Here is a 23,091-nt window from a genome sequence, read left to right as displayed (position 1 = left end):
CAACAGAGCTATTTTTCATATTTTTGACCGCTTTAATTGATAAATTAAATATTAAAATGTCAAATTTAAAGTAATTTTTTTTCAATGGTATTGAAAATCATACCAGGGTATTTCAAAATACCCCGGGGATACGGTATATATGGCATACCGCCTATCTCTTATGTGTTTCAGATCCTATTGAGAAGGAATATGGAGCTATACTGTTAGTTGGTTAAAAACTCGTTAGCTATGCTTTGAAGCCTGGGGAGAGAGTGCTGTGTAATCAGGGCACAGCTGGTAGCTTCAAACACATTGCCTGCAGCACAGGACCCAGCACTATCCACTGTCAGTCAATGATATGTTTGAACTTCAAGACTGCTCATCCCCTCGACCTATACAGAGGAGTTCAACAGAAGCCCATAACTCAGAGCCTGAATCTTTTGCCCCAGGGATGAATTACATTTTTTCCAGGCTCATTGTGTTTTTTTCCCCCTGCCTTCTTAAAGTGGTAATCTATAGTTCAAACCAGACACCCCGCCACAGATTTAGCAAAAAGTTTAGGGCTGTGCCTGGAGACCATTCTCAAATTAATCTACAGAGCTGTGAATGCAAGAACCATCCATGAGATTATAGTTTTAACCTTGTTTTGAAGCTATACAGTGTTTTATTAACAATGTTATTATAAACAAAGGTATAAAACAAGCTTATTTTTCGGGGTTCTGATGGCTTTAGACAGTTGAACTAAATTCTTGAGGCATTTAATTAATTTTTAAAAAACCAAACAGGGATGTTTCAATCACAGATTGCACCTTTTTGAAGTTACATGAGTCTAAATGAAACACTGACTGGCTGCAGGACTAAATGTAATAACCACTTGTGAATAAAAAAAAATCTTTCACCATGGTATTATCAATGTAATATTTTCAATGCCCTTAGTATTCAGAGTCTCCATCCTGTCTGGGCGAGTCATTACGTATTCGCTTAATCCAAATTTAAGGCACTGTGGAGAGAATAACTTGAGCTCTCAAAGTTACTTTGGGCACAGTTTTTTTTCTTTCTTCGAAGAGATGACAAATTGCCTTCATGGAGTTACCCATTTACTCCGTTTTCTGTTGTTCTCCTGTCCCTATGTGGTTTGATCATGTGAAATTCATCCCTGCTTTGAAAATAATGACGCTCACAGTAGAGATTGGATGGAAGAAAAGAGGACTGAAAATACTCTTTCATTGCTACTCCAAGGTGTCTCAATTCAGGGCCACCCACCTATTCATGAATGGATTTTCTGTGTTTGTTTCACTCTTTCATTAAGTGTTTCATTTGTATCAGGAATATGACCATTTTGGAATTGCTAAAAAAATTGTCATGCATTTTCTGTCATTACTTAATATTCATTCATATTAGCCATATGGCCATTAGAAATGTCTGGAGTGCATCTCTCTGGTCGTCCCTCAGGCAGTACTTAGTGTCAGGCAATGCGGTGTACCGAGGGCACGTGCAGAGCTTTCTCAAAAGGAAGAGGCTGGTCCATCACTGGATTTTCCTGGAGCAGAACTCCTAGGTTCACACGGGTGCTGCCTGACAACCTCTACCCTCTGCTGGAGTTTGACACCAAGATCTCCCAAGGTAAAGTAGAGCCTCGGTTCTCCAGAATGTACCCAGAAACCTCTGTCATCATTATATATCCACCCTATCAGCTACAGAAAACTCTGTTCTCCAGTATATACCAACCCTATCAGCTACAGAAACCTCTGTTCTCCAGAATGTACCCACCCTATCAGCTACAGAAACCTCTGTTCTACAGTATGTACCAACCCTATCAGCTACAGAAACCTCTGTTCTCAGTATAAGCCCACTATCAGCTACAGGTTGTCTTTAAGATTTCCTTCTATTGATTTCTTCAATGTTGTCCTTTCTCATTTAGGTTCTTACTAGTTTTACTTGTGGTGCTAATGCAGGGTTTTCAGCCTTTAAGAATACCATGATGATTTTGATCAAAGTCCGTTTTTAACAGGGGGAAATCCCTTCCCCCAGGCAGCCAGGGTGGGAGTGTCACGCCCTGGTCAAAGTATTTTGTGTTTATCTTTATGTATTTGGTCAGGCCAGGGTGTGGCATGGGGTTTTGTAATTGTGGTGTGTTTGTCTTGGGGTTTTGGTGGTGGTATTGGGATTGTAGCTTAGTGGGTTGTCTAGCAAGGTCTATGGCTGTCTGGAGTGGTTCTCAATCAGAGGCAGGTGCTTATCGTTGTCTCTGATTGGGAACCATATTTAGGCAGCCATATTCTTTGAGTTTGTCGTGGGTGATTGTCCTTAGTGTCTTACTTGTACTCTCTGTTAGTTTGCACTAGATAGGCTGTTTTCGGTTTTCATTACGTTTATTGTTTTGTCGTGTTTAGTGTTTAGTCGTGTTTAGTGTTTAGTCGTGTTTACGTTTTGTTTAATAAATATGGATCGCAATCGACACGCTGCAGTTTGGTCCGACTCTCCTTCATCACCACTAGAAAACCGTTACAGAATCACCCACCACCAACGGACCAAGCAGCGTGTTAACAGGCAGGAACCACAGGAGAGGCAACAGAGGCAGCAGCAGCAGGAGCAGCAGCAGCTGCAGTGGGAGAGGCTGCACCACCTGGAGAAATGGACATGGGAGGAAGAACTGGACGGTAAAGGACCCTGGGCTCAGCCTGGAGAATATCGCCGCCCCAAGGAAGAACTGGAGGCGGCGAAAGCTGAGAGGCGCAGATATGAGGAGGCAGCACGGCGTAGCGGATGGAAGCCTGAGAATCAGCCCCAAAAATTTCTTGGGGGGCTCAGGGAGAGTGTGGCAGAGTCAGGAGTCAGACCTGAGCCAACTCTCCCTGTTTATCGTGAGGAGCCAAGGAGGAGACCAGAACCAGAGACTGTGAAGGAGTTAATGGGGAAATTGGAGGAGAGAGAAATGAGGGAGTTGCTGTGTTGGTGCTTTTTGCATGGAATTCGCCCGACGGAACGTGTTGGGGATTTGATGGCACCTGGGTTAGCGCTCCATACTCGTCCTGAGGTGCGTGTTAGTCGGCTGGTGAAGTTGGTGCCAGCCTCACGCACCAGGCCTCCTGTGCACATCCCTAGCCTTGCACATCCTGTGCCAACACTGCTCTCAAGATCTCCAGTACGCCTTCACGGTCTAGCCCATCCTGTGCCACCTCCACACTCCAGTCCTCCGGTAGCAGCTCCCGCTCCAGGCTTCCTGTGCGTGTCCTCGGTCCAGTACCACCAGTACCAGCACCACGCATCAGGCCTACAGTGCGCCTCGCCTCTCTAGCGCTGTTAGAGCTTTCCTCATCTCCAGCGCTGCCGGAGCCTCCCGCCTGTTCAGCGCAGCCAGAGCCTTCCTCCTCTACAGCGCTGCCGGAGCCTCCCGCCTGTTTAGCGCAGCCAGAGCCTTCCTCCTCTACAGAGCTGCCGGAGCCTCCCGCCTGTTTAGCGCAGCCAGAGCTTTTCTCCTCTACAGCGCTGCCGGAGCCTCCCGCCTGTTTAGCGCAGCCAGAGCCTTTCTCCTCTCCTGCGCTGCCGGAGTCTCCCGCCTATCTAGCGCTGTTAGAGCCTTCCTCATCTCCAGCGCTGCCGGAGTCTCCCGCCTGTTTAGCGCAGCCAGAGCCTTCCTCCTCTACAGCGCTGCCGGAGCCTCCCGCCTGTTTAGCGCAGCCAGAGCCTTTCTCCTCTACAGCGCTGCCGGAGCCTCCCGCCTGTTTAGCGCAGCCAGAGCCTTTCTCCACGTCCCGCGCCGGAGCCGCCACCATGGACAGACGCCCACCCGGACCCTCCCTATTGTTTTGAGGTGCGTTCGGGAGTCCGCACCTTAGGGGGGTTCTGTCACGCCCTGGTCAAAGTATTTTGTGTTTATCTTTATGTATTTGGTCAGGCCAGGGTGTGGCATGGGGTTTTTGTAATTGTGGTGTGTTTGTCTTGGGGTTTTGGTGGTGGTATTGGGATTGTAGCTTAGTGGGTTGTCTAGCAAGGTCTATGGCTGTCTGGAGTGGTTCTCAATCAGAGGCAGGTGCTTATCGTTGTCTCTGATTGGGAACCATATTTAGGCAGCCATATTCTTTGAGTTTGTCGTGGGTGATTGTCCTTAGTGTCTTACTTGTACTCTCTGTTAGTTTGCACTAGATAGGCTGTTTTCGGTTTTCATTACGTTTATTGTTTTGTCGTGTTTAGTGTTTAGTCGTGTTTAGTGTTTAGTCGTGTTTACGTTTTGTTTAATAAATATGGATCGCAATCGACACGCTGCAGTTTGGTCCGACTCTCCTTCATCACCACTAGAAAACCGTTACAGGGAGGTATTTGAATATAAGTGGTTTGACATCATTTACCCTGAGCTGCACTACAGCCATCCATCACCGGCCCCAGCCATGACAGTTTGTCAAAATGCTGTACATTTTCTGTATTTGATTTAGTACCTGAGCCTGCCCACGGCTGACTGACCCAAGTGATAGACGGACACAACCAAAGGGGCCATTTGTCTGGTTTACCAGCCTCAAATAATGGCGTCGCAGGTCTCTGTTCTTTCTGGTGCAGATGTAATGCTTCCAATACACACACAGAAACATACACAGCAGCTAACCTTTGTTTTATACACTGTTCTCACTGTATTCAGTGTTCCTAGGAGGGTTTCCCTTTGTCAATGACTGTAGAAATTCTTAACTTTTTTTTCTCATTCACACGTGTGGATCTGCCAATATTATGGTCCTTCTGTATCCGTTTTTGATTGGTAGATGTGGTGTTTGCGTGCACTCACTAAGGTTAACATGTTTTTGGGGGTTTGTTTACATTTAGCCTCTAGTTGGCCTGTGGTTTCTGTGAGGTATTGGGGGGGGATTCTATTAAGCTGGCCCGGATGGGTGTCGTTTGCACTGGGTGGAAAGTGATAGCATTCATTTTGGAAGGGGCAGCCTCCCCGGGTGTGAGCTGGGTGCCCCGTTCTGGCTGACAAGAAAAGTCACGTATGTTAAGCACGTGGAGCAATGAGTAGGATTCTGCATGTTCACACGTGAAAGTGATAGTGTGCTTTTTATTTTTTTATATTTTTAAATCTGCCTTCCCAATGCAAGTTAGAGGTGGGGAATAGAGGGAGAGGTTTCATTTATTTATTTTTGGAGGGGGTGGGTCTCGGATGGTTGAGGGGCAGCTCTCGGAGAACTGTGGGGGGGATCTTGGAGGGTTGGTGGACTGGCGGTTGGGAGCTTGGGCCGGTGGCCGATAGGTCGCTGGTTCGGGTCCCCGTCTTTGACTTGGTGGGAGATCTGGCGACGTGCCCTTGTGCAGGGAGTTGACCCTGGTTGCTTCTGGATGGGAGTGTTAGATGACTGAATGTAATGTAAATGTTGAGCTGCTTCACTGCCGGTATGTTTTAATATTCAATAATAATAATAATAATAATTAGGGTTTAGCCAACAGATGGATTGAACTACTTTGACGGTTTTGAATTGATCGGTCATCCCCCTCAAGTTGTGGTAGTAAATAGATTTCAAATGCTAACATTTCTTGGCCAATGAACGACAAAGGTTAGAAACGTGTGACAGTGCTGGGTCGCTGTATAACAAATAAAACACAACTACTCATTGACTAGAACTGTGATCTGTTTCAGGTTCTAAATCACCTGATTATTATTATTATTATAACAGAGGCCTAGAGAGAACACATACCAACAGTTATAGAAAAATATTGTATTTGCAATCTGTACAAATAACATATCAAATGGAAAAATACTTGTTAATACATTTAGGAACATCGTATATAAATAGACCTTTGGCATTCATAAAATCTAGCTGCAAAACTAAAAGCTTAAAACATGTATAAACCACAGAAATAATCCTACGTACAATAAAGCCAACCAGTGGCTCAAAGTCCACAGTGCACAGAGAGACAGCCATGACAACCACACCTTTCCCTTTCGGACGAGTCGACCAACGCCAGTCTCACCATAGACTTACACCGTCACAATGGATGCTATACTTACAGTGCCTCACCGTTCTGTGCATCCGAGTACATTCTTCTCCAGGTTTCACAAGAGCCTGCTATGGTCTTTATTTACCTGAGTGGATATATATATGCATTGTTTGTGGCTATTGCTTAGCAACATCTTTGTCAACATACAGACAGTACAATGTAAGATGGTAACCATACATTGTAAGAGAGTCAGAGAGTCCTATTTACATTGGATGCATACATGCAGAATAGTTACATGTCTCCCGACACTATTCATGTCAATAGGGAGGAACATACAGGAGCTCTTATCTGCTGCATAGATTTGTAAAGGCACAGAAGAACAATATCTCATATCTGCTGCTGATAACTGAATGTGAGGCGCTGGCTGGTGCATGGGACAATGCATAGTATTTTACAGTTTCCATGTACCACTAAGGGCTAGATTAAATCCGTATCGTGGCAGATCGGCAGTATAGTACGGTTGAAATGTAAAAGCCATTTCCGATTGAGCCAACGTATGCAGGGTTTACCGTGAATGCAGAAACATTGCTTTTAAATTACAATCACGCTAGACTGCGGTTCAGCGTTCGTGAGACCGCATATGTCGGCTCGACTGGAACATAGTCAAAACATTTGTTCCATATCTTATAGCCTACCAAAACATGTCTTACATAGCTCATACTGTACACGTTTCCTTTTTAAGATCGGTAATACAACAGTAGAATAGGATACCCTACCCATGCAAATTGTTCTTCGCACAAAACACTGACTTAAGTCCACATTAAAACATGTCACTTCGAAACATGCAATAAATTAAGCTATGAAAGTGGATATTGTAAATTTTAACAACTTATTACCAGGCTGTATTACAGTATCTGTAGATCGTTTTTAAAATAACATGTATAATGACGTTCATCACTTTGTAGCAAACAGTAAATTCACTTCCCATTTAGTTAAAGATCAAGCACGAGGAGTGTTCCTATGACAAATAGTGGGAACGACGGCAAACAATCAATTAAGTAAAACAGGAGAATGTGAACCAACGATCACGCCATGAAACCAACAGACTAAAGAGTCCCCTCTACTGTGTGGAAGAGGTTTGGAGGAGTAGAGTGGTCAGTAACCTTGACGTATTACATGCTCCTATATTGACTGACTGGATGGATACTAGCTCAGTCAAATCCCAGTGGGTAATGTTCTGAAGGCCTAGACTGTAGAAGTGCCTTGTCAATTTTGCCCTCGGTTGTTTTTGCATTTGTTTTACTGTCTCAATCAAATAGGTGTCTATGGAACTCAGGGGACACGGTACTGAGCCCTGACCTTCCCATGGAGATTCCTAACTTCGAAAAACAATTCCTGAATTTCATTTGGATAGAAAGACACCTGAATATTACCTGATGGGTTAATATATTGCTTAAGATATTCAACAACAATACCACAACCGCCAATAATATAACTGAGGGTATAATTGCCATGCTATCATTTCCGTATCAACACAGCTATCCTAATAACCAGTCTGGGAGTGTTATTCACGTCGCTGAACTCACACAGAAGAAACACCCATATGAAAAAGGAACCGGAAACACCACAATGGCGTGGATATGTTGTGAAGAAGAAGAAGTGCCACTATGCCATGTCGACCTGCGACTACGGTCAGCAGCTGAGAGAGAGGGACGTTTGGGGACAATGTCTTTGGACGACACGCGTTGTGGAGATGATGTGTGAGAGGAGAGCCATTGGTTGCCGTTGGAGACGACTTAGGAAGGGGACAGCTGATTGCTGGAGAAGCTGTCACACAGAGGCACTTGACAGAGCAGCAGTGAGAGTCATTTTCCTACTGGCTGGTGATTGTGTCGGCGGGGCCAAATACACACCAACGCACACGCATACACTCACACACTCGTACTACCTTCTGTGCATCTGCGAGGGTAGGGGTCTCCAGGTTTAAATACACAAGTCTATGCGCATGAAGCAATGTACATGATCATGTTGGAATTCTTTCTAGTACACAGGAAGCACGATCAACATTTGAAAAATCAAAACCTATTTAAAAAAGACTGTTCCTTTGTAAACTTGATTCACAGCTTGGTCCTACGTTCAGAACGCTGGCGCTAGATACCTCACGTAGAACTGGATAAAAACCTCACGGCCGCTTGACACTGTACCAGGTTTATTATTCCCTTTTTTTAAAACACTGTTCTTCCTGGGTTTCCTCCAATCAGGATTCGTCCTGTCCTCACTGGCTGTGAAACAGTAGCCCTGGGGAGAGGGAGAAGGAGGTGGGCATGCTGACGCTGTGCAGTGACGAGAGAAGAGGGGCGGTCAGGATCCCTCGTGGCAGGTGTGTCATTGTCATTGCGTCACACAGTTGTCGCCCATGTCCTGTGCGTAGCGGTCGGAGATGGCAGTGCGCAGGTCGTCAATGTCCTTCCTCAGCTGGCCAACCTCCAGCAGCTTGGCCCGCAGGTTGTCCTCCACCAGGGAGTTGTCATTCTCCTCCCCTGACATGCTCATCGCTATGGGGGGGTAAGAGAGAGAAATACACCGTCAGGAAGCAGAGATCACATCAATGAGGCAATGCTGAAATCTATCTGATGGGCTTTAGTACACATCTACCAATCCAGGATTTCAACGAGCAGCAGGTGTGTGACTTAGGGAGTGTGAGATATACACTTACTATCTCATAATGTAGCATGAGTATGTTTTGGCAGGTGTGTGTATTTTTTTATTAGAAACTGGGTGGTTCAAGCCCTGGATGCTGATTGCTCTAATTCTGTCGGTAATCAGTTTCTAATAGCAATAAGGCATCTTGGGGGTTTGTAGTATATTTCCAATATAGAACAGCCCTTAGCCACGGTATATTGACCATATACCACACCCCCTCGGGCCGTATTGCTTAATTATACTGCGGCTGTGTGAAAGGCTCTGTTCAGTGTGTGAGTATAGAGTGTATACTGTGTATGTGCTAGGGATGGGCATTTGAAATATTGCCACTATTAGAATAATATCGTGACTTTTTTCTCTCTCGGATATCCGGATAGTCAGAATACATGTGTTTCGTGAAACTTTTCTCTTGTTTGATGTGCGACAGCATAGACGATGCTGCTCTGCTTGTGCAGCAGGGTGGGGGAAGGACAGGGGCCTGTTGGGAGGGAGAGACAAAGTAGCCATACTCACACTAGTTAGACACACTTGTTGCTGCCATAGGTTATCTATGATGCAAATAAGCTTTTATTTTTATTTTTATGGGGCGCACGTCATAAACACTACATTCAAAAGTTTGCCGTTTTATTTAATGAAGTATTTCACGGTACAGCACATTTGGAAAGTATTCAGACCCCTTGACTCTTTCCACATTTTGTCAGGTTACAGCCTTATTCTAAAATGGATTAAATAGTTTTTTTCCCTCATCAATCTACACACAATAGCCCATAATAAAAAACGGAAATATCACATTTACATAAGTATTCAGAACATTTAGTCAATAGACTGCTGAGCATTTATTTTTTATTATCCATTTTAGAATTAGGCTGTTGTAAGAGTCAAGGGGTCTGAATACTGAAGGCATTATTTATATATATATATATATTTAAAGGAATACTCTCAAGTAATTCAATACTCATGTTCATTAGGATATTCGATTAACCGTCCCCATCCCTCTGTGTGTGTCTCAGAGTCCTATTTGAACCTTGAAAGGCTTTGTCTGAATTAAATACTATTATCCATGTGACATGGCTACATACAAGTACTGTATATACAGTACAGTACATTCAGAAATGATTCAGACCCTTTGACTTTTTCCACATTTTGTTACGTTATAGCCTTATTCTAAAATGTATTCAATAAAAAAATGTCCTCATTAATACCCCATAATGAGAGACTTGTCCCGAAACCTCTCCTGCGTTGTCTTGGCTGTGTGCGCTAATTATCGTTGTCCTGTTGGAAGGTTGAACAGGTTTTTAGAAATGTTTGCAAATGTATTGAAAATGTATTAAAAATAAAAAACAGATATACCTTATTTACGTAAGTGAACAGACACTTTGCTATCAGACCTGAAATTGAGCTCCGGTGCACCCGGTTTCTATTGATCATCCTTGAGATGTTTCTATAACTTGATTGGAGTCCACCTGTGGTACATTCAATTGATTGGACATGATTTGGAAAGGCACACACCGGTCTATATAAGGTCCCACAGTTGACAGTGTATGTCAGAGCAAAAAACAAGCCATGAGGTCGAAGGAATTGTCTGTAGAGAAGGGTACCAAAAAATGTATGCAGCATTGAAAGTCCCCAAGAGCACAGTAGCCTCCATCGAATGAATGAATAGAAGAAGTTTGGAATCACCAAGACTCTTCCTAGAGCTGGCCGCCTGGCCAAACTGGGCAATTGAGGGATATGGGCCTTGAACCCGATGGTCACTCTAACAGAGTTCCAGAGTTCCTCTGTGGAGATGGGAGAACCTTCCAGAAGGACAACCATCTCTACAGGACTCCAACAATCAGGCCTTTATGGTAGAGTGGCCAGACAGAAGCCACTCCTCAGTAAAAGGCACATGACAGCCCGCTTGGATTTGCCAAATCCTTCCAGAAGGACAGACCATCAGAAACAAGATTCTCTGGTCTGATGAAACCAAGATCGAACTATTTGACCTGAATGCCAAGTGCCACGTTTGGAGGAAACCAAGCACCGCTCATCACCTGGCAAATAACATCCCTACGGTGAAGCATGGTGGTGGCAGCATCATGCTGTGGGGATGTTTTTCAGCGGCAGGGATTGAGAGACTAGTCAGGATCAAGGGAAAGATGAATGGCGCAAAGTACAGAGATCCTTGATGAAAACCTGCTCCAGAGTGCTTAGGACCTCAGACTGGGGTGAAGGTTCACCTTCCAACAGGACAACGATAATTAGCGCACACAGCAAAGACAACGCAGGAGAGGTTTCGGGACAAGTCTCTGAAGGTCCTTGAGTGGCCCAGCCCGGACTTGAACTCGATCGGACACCTCTGGAGAGACCTGAAAATAGCTGCGCATCAATGCTCCCCATCCAACCTGACAGAGATTGAGAGGATCTGCAGAGAAGAATGGGAGAAACTCCCCAAATACAGGGGTGGCAAGCTTGTAGCGTCATACCCAAGAGAACTTGAGGCTGTAATCGCTGCCAAAGGTTCATCAACAAAGTACTGAGTAAAGGGTCTGAATACTTATGTAAATGTAATATTTTAGTTTTCTTTTAATTAGCAAAAACCTCTAAACCTATTTTTGCTTTGTCATTATGAGGTATTGTGTGATTTAAAAAAATATTTTAGAATAAGGCTGTAACCGAACAAAGTGGAAAAAGTCAAGGGGTACTGAATATTTTCCGAATGTATTGTATAAAATTAGTAATTGATTGGAGAAGTCAAATTGCTTTGAATCTTTGAAGGAAAGATGTCTGGTCACGAAGGACTGAAGCAGTGTGTTCTTGCTCCTCTGTTGCCTGAAACCTGTATAGTCATCACTTTACAACATCAATGTTTAACCCCCAACACGCTGCCTTCACTTCAAAGGCTGACAGTTTCTATATCTTGAGAAAACATCATTAGCTCTTGGCCTCATAAATATGGGAGCCGGCTAGCCCACCAGGAGGTTCAGCCTCTCTGATCTGAGCTCTGACTGGAGCCATAAGGATATCCATCTAGCTAAGCTAGCTATAGCTACAGTACAGCCACTGCTGCACTCCGTCTGCTCCTTTCACAGCTCCAAACCAACGCAATTACAAAAGATAACGATTCCACAGAAAAGGGAAAATCATTTTCTCTGGCTCTGCATCAATAGTTCAGACTCTTTTCAAATGCTTCCCCATGATTACAGTTAGGCCAGTTGTTTGAGTAATTGCCACAGTGCAGCAGGACCAATGACGTATAAACCCTGGATTGCTGATGCTATGTATTGACCATTGAGAGGCTTTGAAGCCACCAGTTGGCCAAATTGGCACACCTCATTAGGAGCAGTCCTCCATAGGAATGAATGGAACTCTACAGGATTTCAATTTAAATGTTTCAAGGACGAAAATCAAAGTATTTAGGATTTTTGTTGTTGTATTGGGGACAGTAACACCAGTAAAAACTAAAAATGATACTTAGTAAATAGTTAACCGTTTTAAAATGTGTTAGTTTTATGTTTAGCTCACATAATATACAGTGGCTTGCAAACGTATTCGCAACATGCCTACCACTTTGAAGATGCAAAATATAAGACAAAAACACAGAACTTGAGCGTGTATAACTATTCACCCCCCCCTCCCCAAGTCAATACTTTGTAGAGCTACCTTCTGCAGAAATTACAGCTGTAAGTCTCTTGGGGTATGTCTCTATAAGCTTGGCACATCTAGCCACTGAGATTTTTGCCCATTCTTCAAGACAAAACTGCTCCAGCTCCTTCAAGTTGGATGGGTTCCGCTGGTGTACAGCAATCTTTAACTCATACCACAGATTCTCAATTGGATTGAGCTTTGACTAGGCCATTCCAAGACATTTAAATGGTCCCCCTTAAACCACTCAAGTGTTGCTCTGGAAGACTGAAACAGGTTTCCCTCAAGAATTTCCCTGTATTTAGCACCATCATTCCCTCAATTATTTTTTTTATTTTTACCCCCTTTTCTTCCCAATTTGGTGGTATCCAATTGTTAGTAATTACTATCTTGTCTCATTGCTCCAACTCCCGTACGGGCTCGGGAGAGACAAAGGTCAAGAGCCATGCATCCTCCAAAACACAACCCAACCAAGCCACACTGCTTCTTAACACAGCGCGCCTCCGACCCGGAAGCCAGCCGCACCAATGTGTCGGAGGAAAAACCGTGCACCTGGCTACCTTGGCTAGCGCGCACTGTGCCCGGCCCGCCACAGGAGTTGCTGGTGCGCGATGAGACAAGGATATCCCTACCGGCCAAACTCTCCCTAACCCGGACGACGCTAGGCCAATTGTGCGTCGCCCCACAGACCTCCTGGTCGCGGCCGGCTGCGACAGAGCCTGGAACTTCTTTCCTTCTTAATGCATTTGAGCCAATCAGTTGTGTTGTGGCAAGGTAGGGGTGGTATACAGAAGATAGCCCTATTTGGTAAAGGACCAAGTCCATATTATGGCAAGACCAGCTCAAATAAGCATTATTACTTTAAGACATGAAGGTCAATATGGAAAATGTCAAGAACTTTGAAACCTTCTTCAAGCGCAATTGCAAAACCCATCAAGCGCTACGATGAAACTGGCTCTCATGAGGACCGCCACAGGAAAGGAAGACCCAGACTCTGCTGCAGAGGATAAGTTCATTAGAGTTACCAGCCTCAGAAATTGCAGCCCAAATAACAGAGTTCAAGTAACAGACACATCTCAACATCAACTGCTCAGAGGAAACTGTGTGAATCAGGCTTTCATTGTTAAATTGCTGCAAAAAAAGGACACCAATAATAAGAAGAGACTTGCTTGTAGGGCTGGGCGATATGGCTAAAATATCATATCATATGGTATTTTTCCAATTTTTGACAGTATTTTATGTTTTGATTAATAAAAGTTCTAAATGTGCTTTATGAGTAGTGCATGACCCTAGGGTGGCAACACATATATTCTAAATTATTTCAATGGGTCTCCATTCGGATTGTTCTGTACTGTTCAATTCAACTTCAACCTAAAATAATTTCCTGCATTTCCAGCAATACGTAATATGGTTCAGTACACTGACTTGATTAGATAAATAAAGGTTAATTTTTTTCTCTCCAAACTTGTCATAATTAGGTTTTAATCCAGAGAGGCTAGAAAAGTGATCAAGATCTTCAATGAGACTGTGCAGGGATCCAAACTAGAGTCACCAGCATACATTGACACTTTGTTTTTATCCCCTGGATTTCTAACCTCTTGATGTTCTTCTTGGATCTAATTTTAATAGCTAGCATTTTAATGGCTATAATAAATAGATATGGAGACAACGGACAGCCTTGTTTTACTCCTCTTAAAAGCTCAGTACGTTCCGATAAGTAACCATTATTTACTATTTTACATCTGGGGTTGCTGTACATAACTTTAACCCATTGTATAAGAGATTCACCAAAATTAAAGTAATCCAGGCATTTATATATAAATTGTAGTCGTACTTTATCAAACACATTTCCAAAATCTGCTATGAAGATCAGGCCTGGTATCGTTGATGTTTGATAATGTTCAATTGTTTCACGTAACCGTTGTACATTATCTCCAAGATATCGTCCATGTAAAAAAACATGTCTGATCAGGAGGAACAATATCTGGTAAAACCTTTATTCTGTGTGCTATGCATTTCGCCAGGATTTTCGCATCTCTGGAAATGTTTAGTGTAGCCTACTGTTCTCCGGGTATAATGCAAGATTAACTTTGAGCAAAACATTAGGACATTTAGCAGGCTATGTTCTTTCTATGATAAACATTAGAAATATGATGGCCATGCATCGTTTTTGCAAAAGACCTTGCTTTTTCATCGTTAGCTCGTTTACTTTTGTGGCTGCCAGCCAAATAGCGTTGCACTTTTCATCTGAAAATTAAGCTATTTTATGCCAAATGTGTTGCACTAATATAGTTGCAGGCCACGGATCCTATTAAAAACACGACTTTCAATAGGAAACGTGACTCCTGACAACACACAGCTGGACTCACCTGTTTCTGCTTTCTCCCGTTGTGCTATTTACAAACAAACACATGACTGGCTCAACTGTTCTCGGGAACTACGGTGAGCTTCATAATGTAAAATAATGTGACGGGTGAAATGAATAATGTGATCTGCTTTATCTCCTAACGGATTGCACAAGTTGACTGCAGTTATTTACTTAAAAAGTAGCTACAAATATGTAAATAGTTTTAATGGTATTAAATGTATTGAAACAACATCCTATGGCTATTTCCAAATACCCCAGTGTACCGTACGGTATACCGCCCAAGCCTATTTTGGATAAGGCAGTAGTTTGTGGGTGGAGGTGTGTGTATGCAGAGAGGTTTGATCTAGACAGATGTACTTACATTTGATGCCCAGTAGCAGTGCCAGGTTAGGCTCCTTCCCCTGGGCCCTCTGGGTGAGGATACTACAGAGGGCCTTGAGGTCCAGCAAACATAGGGACATCTCCTTAAGTAAGGGCCCTGCTTCGGGCCCTTGGCCCCCGCTGCCCTGACGCACCACCACGCCCTCCTCCACCTGCCTTCGGTTCTGTAGGAATACACACACACAGTGGAACACACACACTTAGCTTAGATATCCACACTGGGTTTATTATTAAACGCTGACACTAATGCAGCAGAGCTCTGGAGTGTTCATTAAATTAATGTAAAACCCATTAAATCCGCCCCAATATTAAATAGGATTTTGAGCCAGTTCAAAGTAGATAAAGTGTTGCTGAATTGAAACACAAATTGGCAAATTCTTTGCTCTGCTTAAAAGCGTCGTTGTTGTTCTCTGTCACTGCCACAACGCATTAATAACAACAACACATTGTAAATGGCTAGAGAAGGGAGTTTAGTCGCTCACAATAGGAACACAAGCATTTCACGGACCTGCAATAACATCTGCTAAATATGTGTTTGTGACCAATACAATTTGATAACTTTTTGTTATCATAACATGACAGCCGCGCTATTATTTCGAAACAGAAATGGATTTGTCCATTAGGGCTCCAGAGAGTGTATTTTTGGATGAAACTGTGCATTTGAGAGAGAGAAATGATGAAGAAGTGAGAACTGCCGCTGGCAGGCAGTGTCTAAAGCCGAGTGTGTGAGTATGTGTGTGTTACACTCCTTTGTAACCTGGGAGGATCATCAACACTTGCCTCTCATTGGTTCTGCTTTGAAAGAGAATAGTTCAAATAGACACTTTAAAATGAGTCTCACAGAATACAGTCGTTTGGAATAATAATCACCATCCCTCAACAGGATAACGAGGCATCATAGTAACACAAACACCCATCAAGGGGGCAGAAAGGTAATAGTAGTTGTTGCAGGTGCAAAGTCATTTTAGTATCCAAGATCCTGCTCTTCCAAGATGGAGGCCGTTTCACCACAAAAAAAAAAAAAAAAAAAACCTCTCATCTCAGTTTCACACCCAAAGGCGCTTACCACTTGTTTATGCCTGGAGTCAAATTTCCCTCCTCCCCTGTCATTCTTTCTGCACGCTGCTGGGGACATAGTGTGCAGCTTAAGACCCAGCCTCCACAGAGCAGTGGAGTTAAAACCACCCATACTAGACACGCCACACAGACTCATCTCATCTTGTCATATCTCACCGTCCCTGCGCCGACAGCCCTTTGAGTAGTCGGAGCCAGGCAACACTCCATCCCCTCACCCTCCATCCTCCTCTCCCTCCCTCCCCCTCTCTCTCCGAACCAGCGACCTCCCTTTGTGGGAGCCGAGCCGGGGAATCTTCCAGCTGATAATTGCCTCTTGTGTCCCTGTCAGTGGGATAATGTATGGTGCTGCCGCGCCAGCCACGTGTGTGTGTGTGCTCTCTACCTCTCCTCTCTCCCTCTGTACAGGAGACACACACGTGTTCCCGCCCTCTTCTGCCCGCCTGGCTGTCACATGCATGAATTCAGACCTTTCATCGCCGGGCTCGTCCTCACCTTGAGACGGGTGGGGGAGGTGAAGAATGACACCATGAATTCTAATAGGGTGCGTGTGGTAGTGGTGGGGGGGCCATATTGGGTTATTCATGCCTTGGCTGCTATGAAAAGATCTGAGGACAAAAAGGGTCACTAGTGGAACATAATGGGGGTGAATGGACCTCTCCATCACCAGCTAAACCTGGGACAGAGCTACTGTCTGACAGGATGTGTGTGTGAGAGAGTGAGAGATACTCCAATCTACCCTAGGTTCTAATATGCGTCCTTTGTCTTGATCTTGTCCTCATTTTGATTGTGCCCACTTAGACAGGAATAGACAATTTTAAAAGGCCCATTGTGAACTGATTTTGATCAGGTCTCATAAGTGTAAACTTATAGTAAACGATCAGGACGCGTGTTAGCGGCAGGTATAAACGGGGCTAAAGAAATGTCCGCTCATTGTTTACTCCCGAGAACAATTGTACTTTGCGACGTTGTACACGTTTGTAGTTAGTGTTTTCGGAGTGGCTGCGCGGGGCTCATCAGCGAGGGGCTGGTTACCTGGTGGAGGGTGCAGGAAAAGGCATCCAGGGCCTCGTCCTTCTCCTGCAGCTGTTGCTGGAGCTCTTGGGAGAGACATCGCTCCTTCTGCAGCCTCTGCTCTACAGCCTGCAGCAGAACAATAAGACAGCCATCGCATGAAACGCCCACTATGCTGTACGATGCACTGATGACAGCGATGACTGATCATCATCCTCTTCTTAAACATTATCATCATCACCACTCAGACACACTCAAGGACAGACACACAACATGACAACTACTAGACGACAATAGCGCCTGATTGAAGCATAATGTTGACCCAAATACAGTCTAATAATAGGGCTTACCGTCAGCTCAAGGGTGAGTTTTTCTATCTGGTTCTTCTGTTTGTCTATCAGCTGAAAAAGAGCAGAGTGGAATCGTAAACATCTGGTAGCTGTCAAGACTCAGCACTCTGAATGACCCTGTGTGTGTGTGTGTGTGTGTGTGTGTGTATGCGTGCATTCTGAGTCTGACCTTGCTGGTGGTGGCTTGCTGTTCCTGTAGTTTTGCGTTCTCTACCTCCAGCTGCTTTAGGTCCAACATGGGGAGCCGGACGCCGTCCTCAAGACACTGCTCCACCTTCTCCTGCAGGCTGGGGGAACCAGAGAGAGACACAGCGTTAAGGCACCGTCTGTCATCAACACAACCACAGCTAACCAGCTCTGTTTGAAACGCACTGTGACAATTAAAAACATTTTGCATTTCTATTCCTTGGTCATACCTCTGCACAGCAGCCACCAGCTCCTTCTCCCTCTTGCACTGGGTCTCAATCAGGTCCTCTTTCTCCTGCAGCACGGTGCGGCCTTCCTCCAGGTTTTTCTCCAGACGAGCCACTGTGTCCTGCAGGTCCTGGGCCTTCCCCTGACTCTCCTCCAGCTGATAAAGACACACAGCACATGAACAGAACATTAGGACTGTACATACACAAACAGGCAAACACTAGATAAGACTCACCGAACCATACACACCAGTTTAGTGCACACAAACCCACACTATGAAATTTACATTGACTTAATTGTCTGGTTCTTATTGACCTCTGGTGGTAAAATGGTGTATTACACGATAACGATTACCAAATTGAATCTCATTAATTGCCTTGAAGAAATTTACACAAAGCAGGTTGACGATGATTTAATTATCATTACAGTTCAGATAGACAGGGCAAACACAATAGGAGACATATTATCTTAAGGTTGATCAGAGGTTATTAACAGACACTTGCTGTTAATTGACAGTATGAACTCCCCTGCCTCCTCCTCTTTCCCCTCTAGCACTACCATTAATGCAGCCTGAAATGGCTGATCTAATCATGTCTAATGGGATTAAAGAGCTGTAATGAAGAGACGCCTCCGCTCCATTACCAGGTGTTACTGTAGCTTATCACTGAGACGCTAGCTAGCAGAGACGCTAGCTGTGGCTCACTGTCTGGCCATGCTAGAGGGGGTAGACATAAGGAGCTTTCTGACCAGTGACCACAAATCCAATTTCAACCAATAACCTTAACCTTTAACCCTCACCCTCACCTGGCCTTTAAGCTAAATCTTAACCCTGAAACTAAATCAAGACCATACAGGCTAGGTCATGTACTTTCTCATCATTTTGGGGGGTATTTTCTAACATAGCCATCAAATGACTAAGAAGCATAGCAGAGATTCTAGCGCAGATGCTAGCGGAGATGCCAGGCAAACGGGACCCCCTGAGGTGATCCTGTGGCTGGACAGGGTCTCTACCTGCTGGGCCTGGGTCTGGACCTCATCCAGGGAAGGCAGGTCAGCCAGGTACTTCTCCAGGGTTTCTATCCTCTGCTGCTTCTCCTGGTTCTGCTCACTCTCCCGCTGACACTTCTTCTTCAGGCTGTTGATGTAGCGGTCACGCGTCTTCATCTGGAGGGCGGGGTAGAGAGTTGATTACATTCATTAGGGTTGTGGCTAGGTTAAGTGTTCCAGGGGTGTACACATCAAGCTAGGGTTAGGGTTGTGGCTGATCCGGGGTGTACACATCAAGCTAGGGTTAGGGTTGTGGCTGATCCGGGGTATAGACATGAAGCTAGAGTTAGGGTTGTGGCTGATCCGGGGTATAGACATGAAGCTAGGGTTAGGGTTGTGGCTGATCCGGGGTATAGACATGAAGCTAGGGTTAGGGTTGTGGCTGATCCGGGGTATAGACATGAAGCTAGGGTTAGGGTTGTGGCTGATCCGGGGTATAGACATGAAGCTAGGGTTAGGGTTGTGGCTGATCCGGGGTATAGACATGAAGCTAGGGTTAGGGTTGTAGATGAGGCTGGGGTTAGGGCTGATCCGGGGTATAGACATGAAGCTAGGGTTAGGGTTGTGGCTGATCCGGGGTATAGACATGAAGCTAGGGTTAGGGTTGTGGCTGATCTGGGGTATAGACATGAAGCTAGAGTTAGGGTTGTGGCTGATCCGGGGTATAGACATGAAGCTAGAGTTAGGGTTGTGGCTGATCCGGGGTATAGACATGAAGCTAGGGTTAGGGTTGTGGCTGATCCGGGGTATAGACATGAAGCTAGAGTTAGGGTTGTGGCTGATCCGGGGTATAGACATGAAGCTAGGGTTAGGGTTGTGGCTGATCCGGGGTATAGACATGAAGCTAGGGTTAGGGTTGTGGCTGATCCGGGGTATAGACATGAAGCTAGGGTTAGGGTTGTGGCTGATCCGGGGTATAGACATGAAGCTAGGGTTAGGGTTGTGGCTGATCCGGGGTATAGACATGAAGCTAGAGTTAGGGTTGTGGCTGATCCGGGGTATAGACATGAAGCTAGGGTTAGGGTTGTGGTTGATCCGGGGTATAGACATGAAGCTAGGGTTATGGCTGAGGCTGGGGTTAGGGTTGATCCGGGGTGTAGGCATGAAGCTAGGGTTAGGGTTGTAGATGAGGCTGGGGTTACGGTTGATCCGGGGTGTAGACATGAAGCTAGGGTTAGGGTTGTGGCTGATCCGGGGTGTAGACATGAAGCTAGGGTTAGGGTTGTGGCTGATCCGGGGTGTAGACAAGAAACTAGGGTTAGGGTTGTGGCTGGGGTTAGGGTTGATCTGTGTAATATGCCCATTGCCCACCTTATCCTCCAGCTTCTTGATGTCCTCTGTGTATTTCTGGGTGTTCTGTTTGAGGAACTCGTTGAGGTGGATGACCTCCAGCTCTGCAGCGGCCAGCTTACGGCCCAGCTCCCCGTTGTCACAGCACAGAGGGCTCATCCTGTCTGGGACCTGGAGCTGGTGCTGGGGGTGGAGCTGCAGATGGAGCTGGGGGTGTGACTGAGCCACTGGGCTGTCATATGGAGACTCCTGGAAAAGAGGGGAGGATAGATAGACATGAGTTGCCAGTCTTTCAAAGAGCTCCAGATATGGCAACAAATGGCAAAGCTTCAGACAAAGCTTAAAAATGTTAACACGGCCAGTACTGTGTATAACAGTATACTGTACCAAGTCAGACAGTTGAGATGTCACTGTGTCGGTGAGGCTTTATTACCTTAGCTTTGAGTAGACAGGGGTCGTCACAGCGCCCCTTCTGGCTCTGGAGGACCTGTTGCGCTTTCAGCTCGTTCTCCCTGATCCGAGCGTGGAGCTGTAGGATCTGCTGCTTCTGTCTGGAGAACACACATCCGACGTAGAATGTCAGCAACACACCACAATGTGTAGCAGAAGCAGCCTGATATCCCAGGTAATACGTACACGTAAAGAAACGAGGTACACATTCAAATATGCAATGGTCACACACAGTGCCACCTCTCTCCGTGGTGAATATTACACAGGCTGGCAGAAATACAGAAAAACACAGCCAACGGGCCAATCAATGTGGAGCATATAGGACCATATATAATAAGGTAGTTTGACTCCGTGTAGATCACTTAAATCAAAACATTTCTCTCTTGTGAAGGGTGGGCCAGCTGGCTACATGCTATCCCGATGAGGCAAGTACAATTTCCTCCCCCTAAACCCCGCCCTGGAAAAAAAGTCATATTCATAATCAGCTCCTAAATACCTGTGTCTCTTTGCTTTGACATTTTCTGCCTTTCAGCAGAATAAAAAGGGGCGCCGTTGATAAATGCTACCGGATCGAGATTGGAATACTAAATGCTTGGTGTTTAGGTTTGCTTTCGACTGCCACCTGGTGGTGAAATTTGCCCGTTTTCTCATTCATTTCAGTCACAATTGATGGAGACATTCAATAACGAGGCCCACGACTGAGAAATGTAACACCTTGACCAGCCTGCTGCTAACTCAACTCATGAACAATTACATACCGTTAGGAAACTGTTCATCCCATATCTAATGCACACAGCACGTTGTCGTATTCAAAATAACACCAGTTGGCCAGGATATTGAGTGTGCTAGATTGATCTCTCCAGTTCAAAGTGGGTCCGGCCTTTTAATGTCATACCAGTCAACGTGTGGATGTGGCAGGGTGGTGTCTGTGTGCCTCCTCTGTGTCTCTGCCTGTATTTCCTGCAGTAACCTCAGGGTAGTGTCTGTGTGCTGTGTGCCTCCTCTGTGTCTCTGCCTGTATTTCCTGCAGTAACCTCAGGGTAGTGTCTGTGTGCTGTGTGCCTCCTCTGTGTCTCTGCCTGTATTTCCTGCAGTAACCTCAGGGTGGGTGGGTGACCCTGTGCTGTTCACTCCCCTCCCCTGGCACTGCCCAGCTTGTCCTGTCAGCGCCAGCCTGCCACTCTGAAAGGGGACACCTCGGACGCGTGTGGCCGACATGCCGCAACACAGACATCTGCTCAAGGTCATTGAAAAAGTGTGTGTGTGCCTGCCTCGGCTGGGTAGACAGTGACAGTGTGTGTGTGTGTGTGTGTGTGTGTGTAGATGCCTTGGCTGGGTTGACCGTGTGTGTGTGTGTGTAGATGCCTCGGCTGGGTTGACCGTGACAGTGTGTGTGTGTGTGTGTGTGTGTGTGTGTGTGTGTGTGTGTGTACAAGCCTCGGCTGGGTTGACAGTGACAGTGTGTGTGTGTACATGCCTCGGCTGGGTTGACAGTGACTGTGTGTGTATGTGTGTGTACATGCCTCGGCTGGGTTGACAGTGTGTGTATGTGTATGTACATGCCTCGGCTGGGTTGACAGTGACAGTGTGTGTGTGTACATGCCTCAGCAGGGTTGATAGTGACCGTGTGTGTGTGTGTACATGCCTCAGCAGGGTTGATAGTGACCGTGTGTGTGTGTGTGTACATGCCTCGGCTGGGTTGACAGTGACAGTGTGTGTGTGTGTACATGCCTCGGCTGGGTTGACAGTGACAGTGTGTGTGTGTACATGCCTCAGCAGGGTTGATAGTGACCGTGTGTGTGTGTGTACATGCCTCAGCAGGGTTGATAGTGACCGTGTGTGTGTGTGTGTACATGCCTCGGCTGGGTTGACTGTGTGTGTGTGTGTGTGTGTGTGTGTGTGTACATGCCTCGGCTGGGTTGACTGTGTGTGTGTGTGTGTGTGTGTACATGCCTCGGCTGGGTTGACAGTGACAGTGTGTGGCCCATAGAAATGAATAAAGGATGTCAGAGACTGAGAGACTGCAGTGCTCTAACTTTCCACTGGGCAACGACAACCAGAAGGGACACTCGCAAATGTTTTTTTCCTTCCAATGTGGCGAACAGAGTCAGACACCATGCTGGAATATAATGAGGTACAGTGGGGCAAAAAAGTATTTAGTCAGCCACCAATTGTGCAAGTTCTCCCACTTAAAAAGATGAGAGAGGCCTGTAATTTTCATCATAGGTACACTTCAACTATGACAGACAAAATGAGAAAAAAAAATCCAGAAAATCATTGGATTTTTTATGAATTTATTTGCAAATTATGGTGGAAAATAAGTATTTGGTCAATAACAAAAGTTTCTCAATACTTTGTTATATACCCTTTGTTGGCAATGACAGAGGTCAAATGTTTTCTGTTAGTCTTCACAAGGTTTTCACACACTGTTGCTGGTATTTTGGCCCATTCCTCCAAGCAGATCTCCTCTAG

The 23,091-nt window shown here is 45.3% G+C and overlaps 1 protein-coding gene across 2 annotated transcripts in view; it reads right to left on the bottom strand.

The window, feature by feature from the left end:
* Positions 1-5,666: 5,666 nt before the first annotated feature.
* Positions 5,667-23,091, bottom strand: part of cep85l (centrosomal protein 85, like) — a 75,095-nt gene continuing 57,670 nt past the window's right edge. For both annotated transcript variants that reach the window (XM_042300713.1, XM_024377997.2), the window contains exons 5-13: positions 20,603-20,720; positions 20,191-20,418; positions 18,844-18,996; positions 17,835-17,989; positions 17,588-17,705; positions 17,419-17,469; positions 17,090-17,197; positions 14,961-15,144; positions 5,667-8,459 (exon numbers count right to left, since the gene is read on the bottom strand). In XM_042300713.1, the coding sequence (XP_042156647.1) occupies positions 8,296-8,459; positions 14,961-15,144; positions 17,090-17,197; positions 17,419-17,469; positions 17,588-17,705; positions 17,835-17,989; positions 18,844-18,996; positions 20,191-20,418; positions 20,603-20,720 (1,279 nt within the window). In that variant the 3' untranslated portion in view covers positions 5,667-8,295. The remainder of the gene's footprint in view (positions 8,460-14,960; positions 15,145-17,089; positions 17,198-17,418; positions 17,470-17,587; positions 17,706-17,834; positions 17,990-18,843; positions 18,997-20,190; positions 20,419-20,602; positions 20,721-23,091) is intronic.

The sequence above is a fragment of the Oncorhynchus tshawytscha genome, linkage group LG18 (assembly GCF_018296145.1).
Source record: "Oncorhynchus tshawytscha isolate Ot180627B linkage group LG18, Otsh_v2.0, whole genome shotgun sequence".
NCBI classification, from domain to species: Eukaryota; Metazoa; Chordata; class Actinopteri; order Salmoniformes; family Salmonidae; genus Oncorhynchus; species Oncorhynchus tshawytscha.
This window is presented reverse-complemented; position numbering and strand designations above follow the sequence as displayed.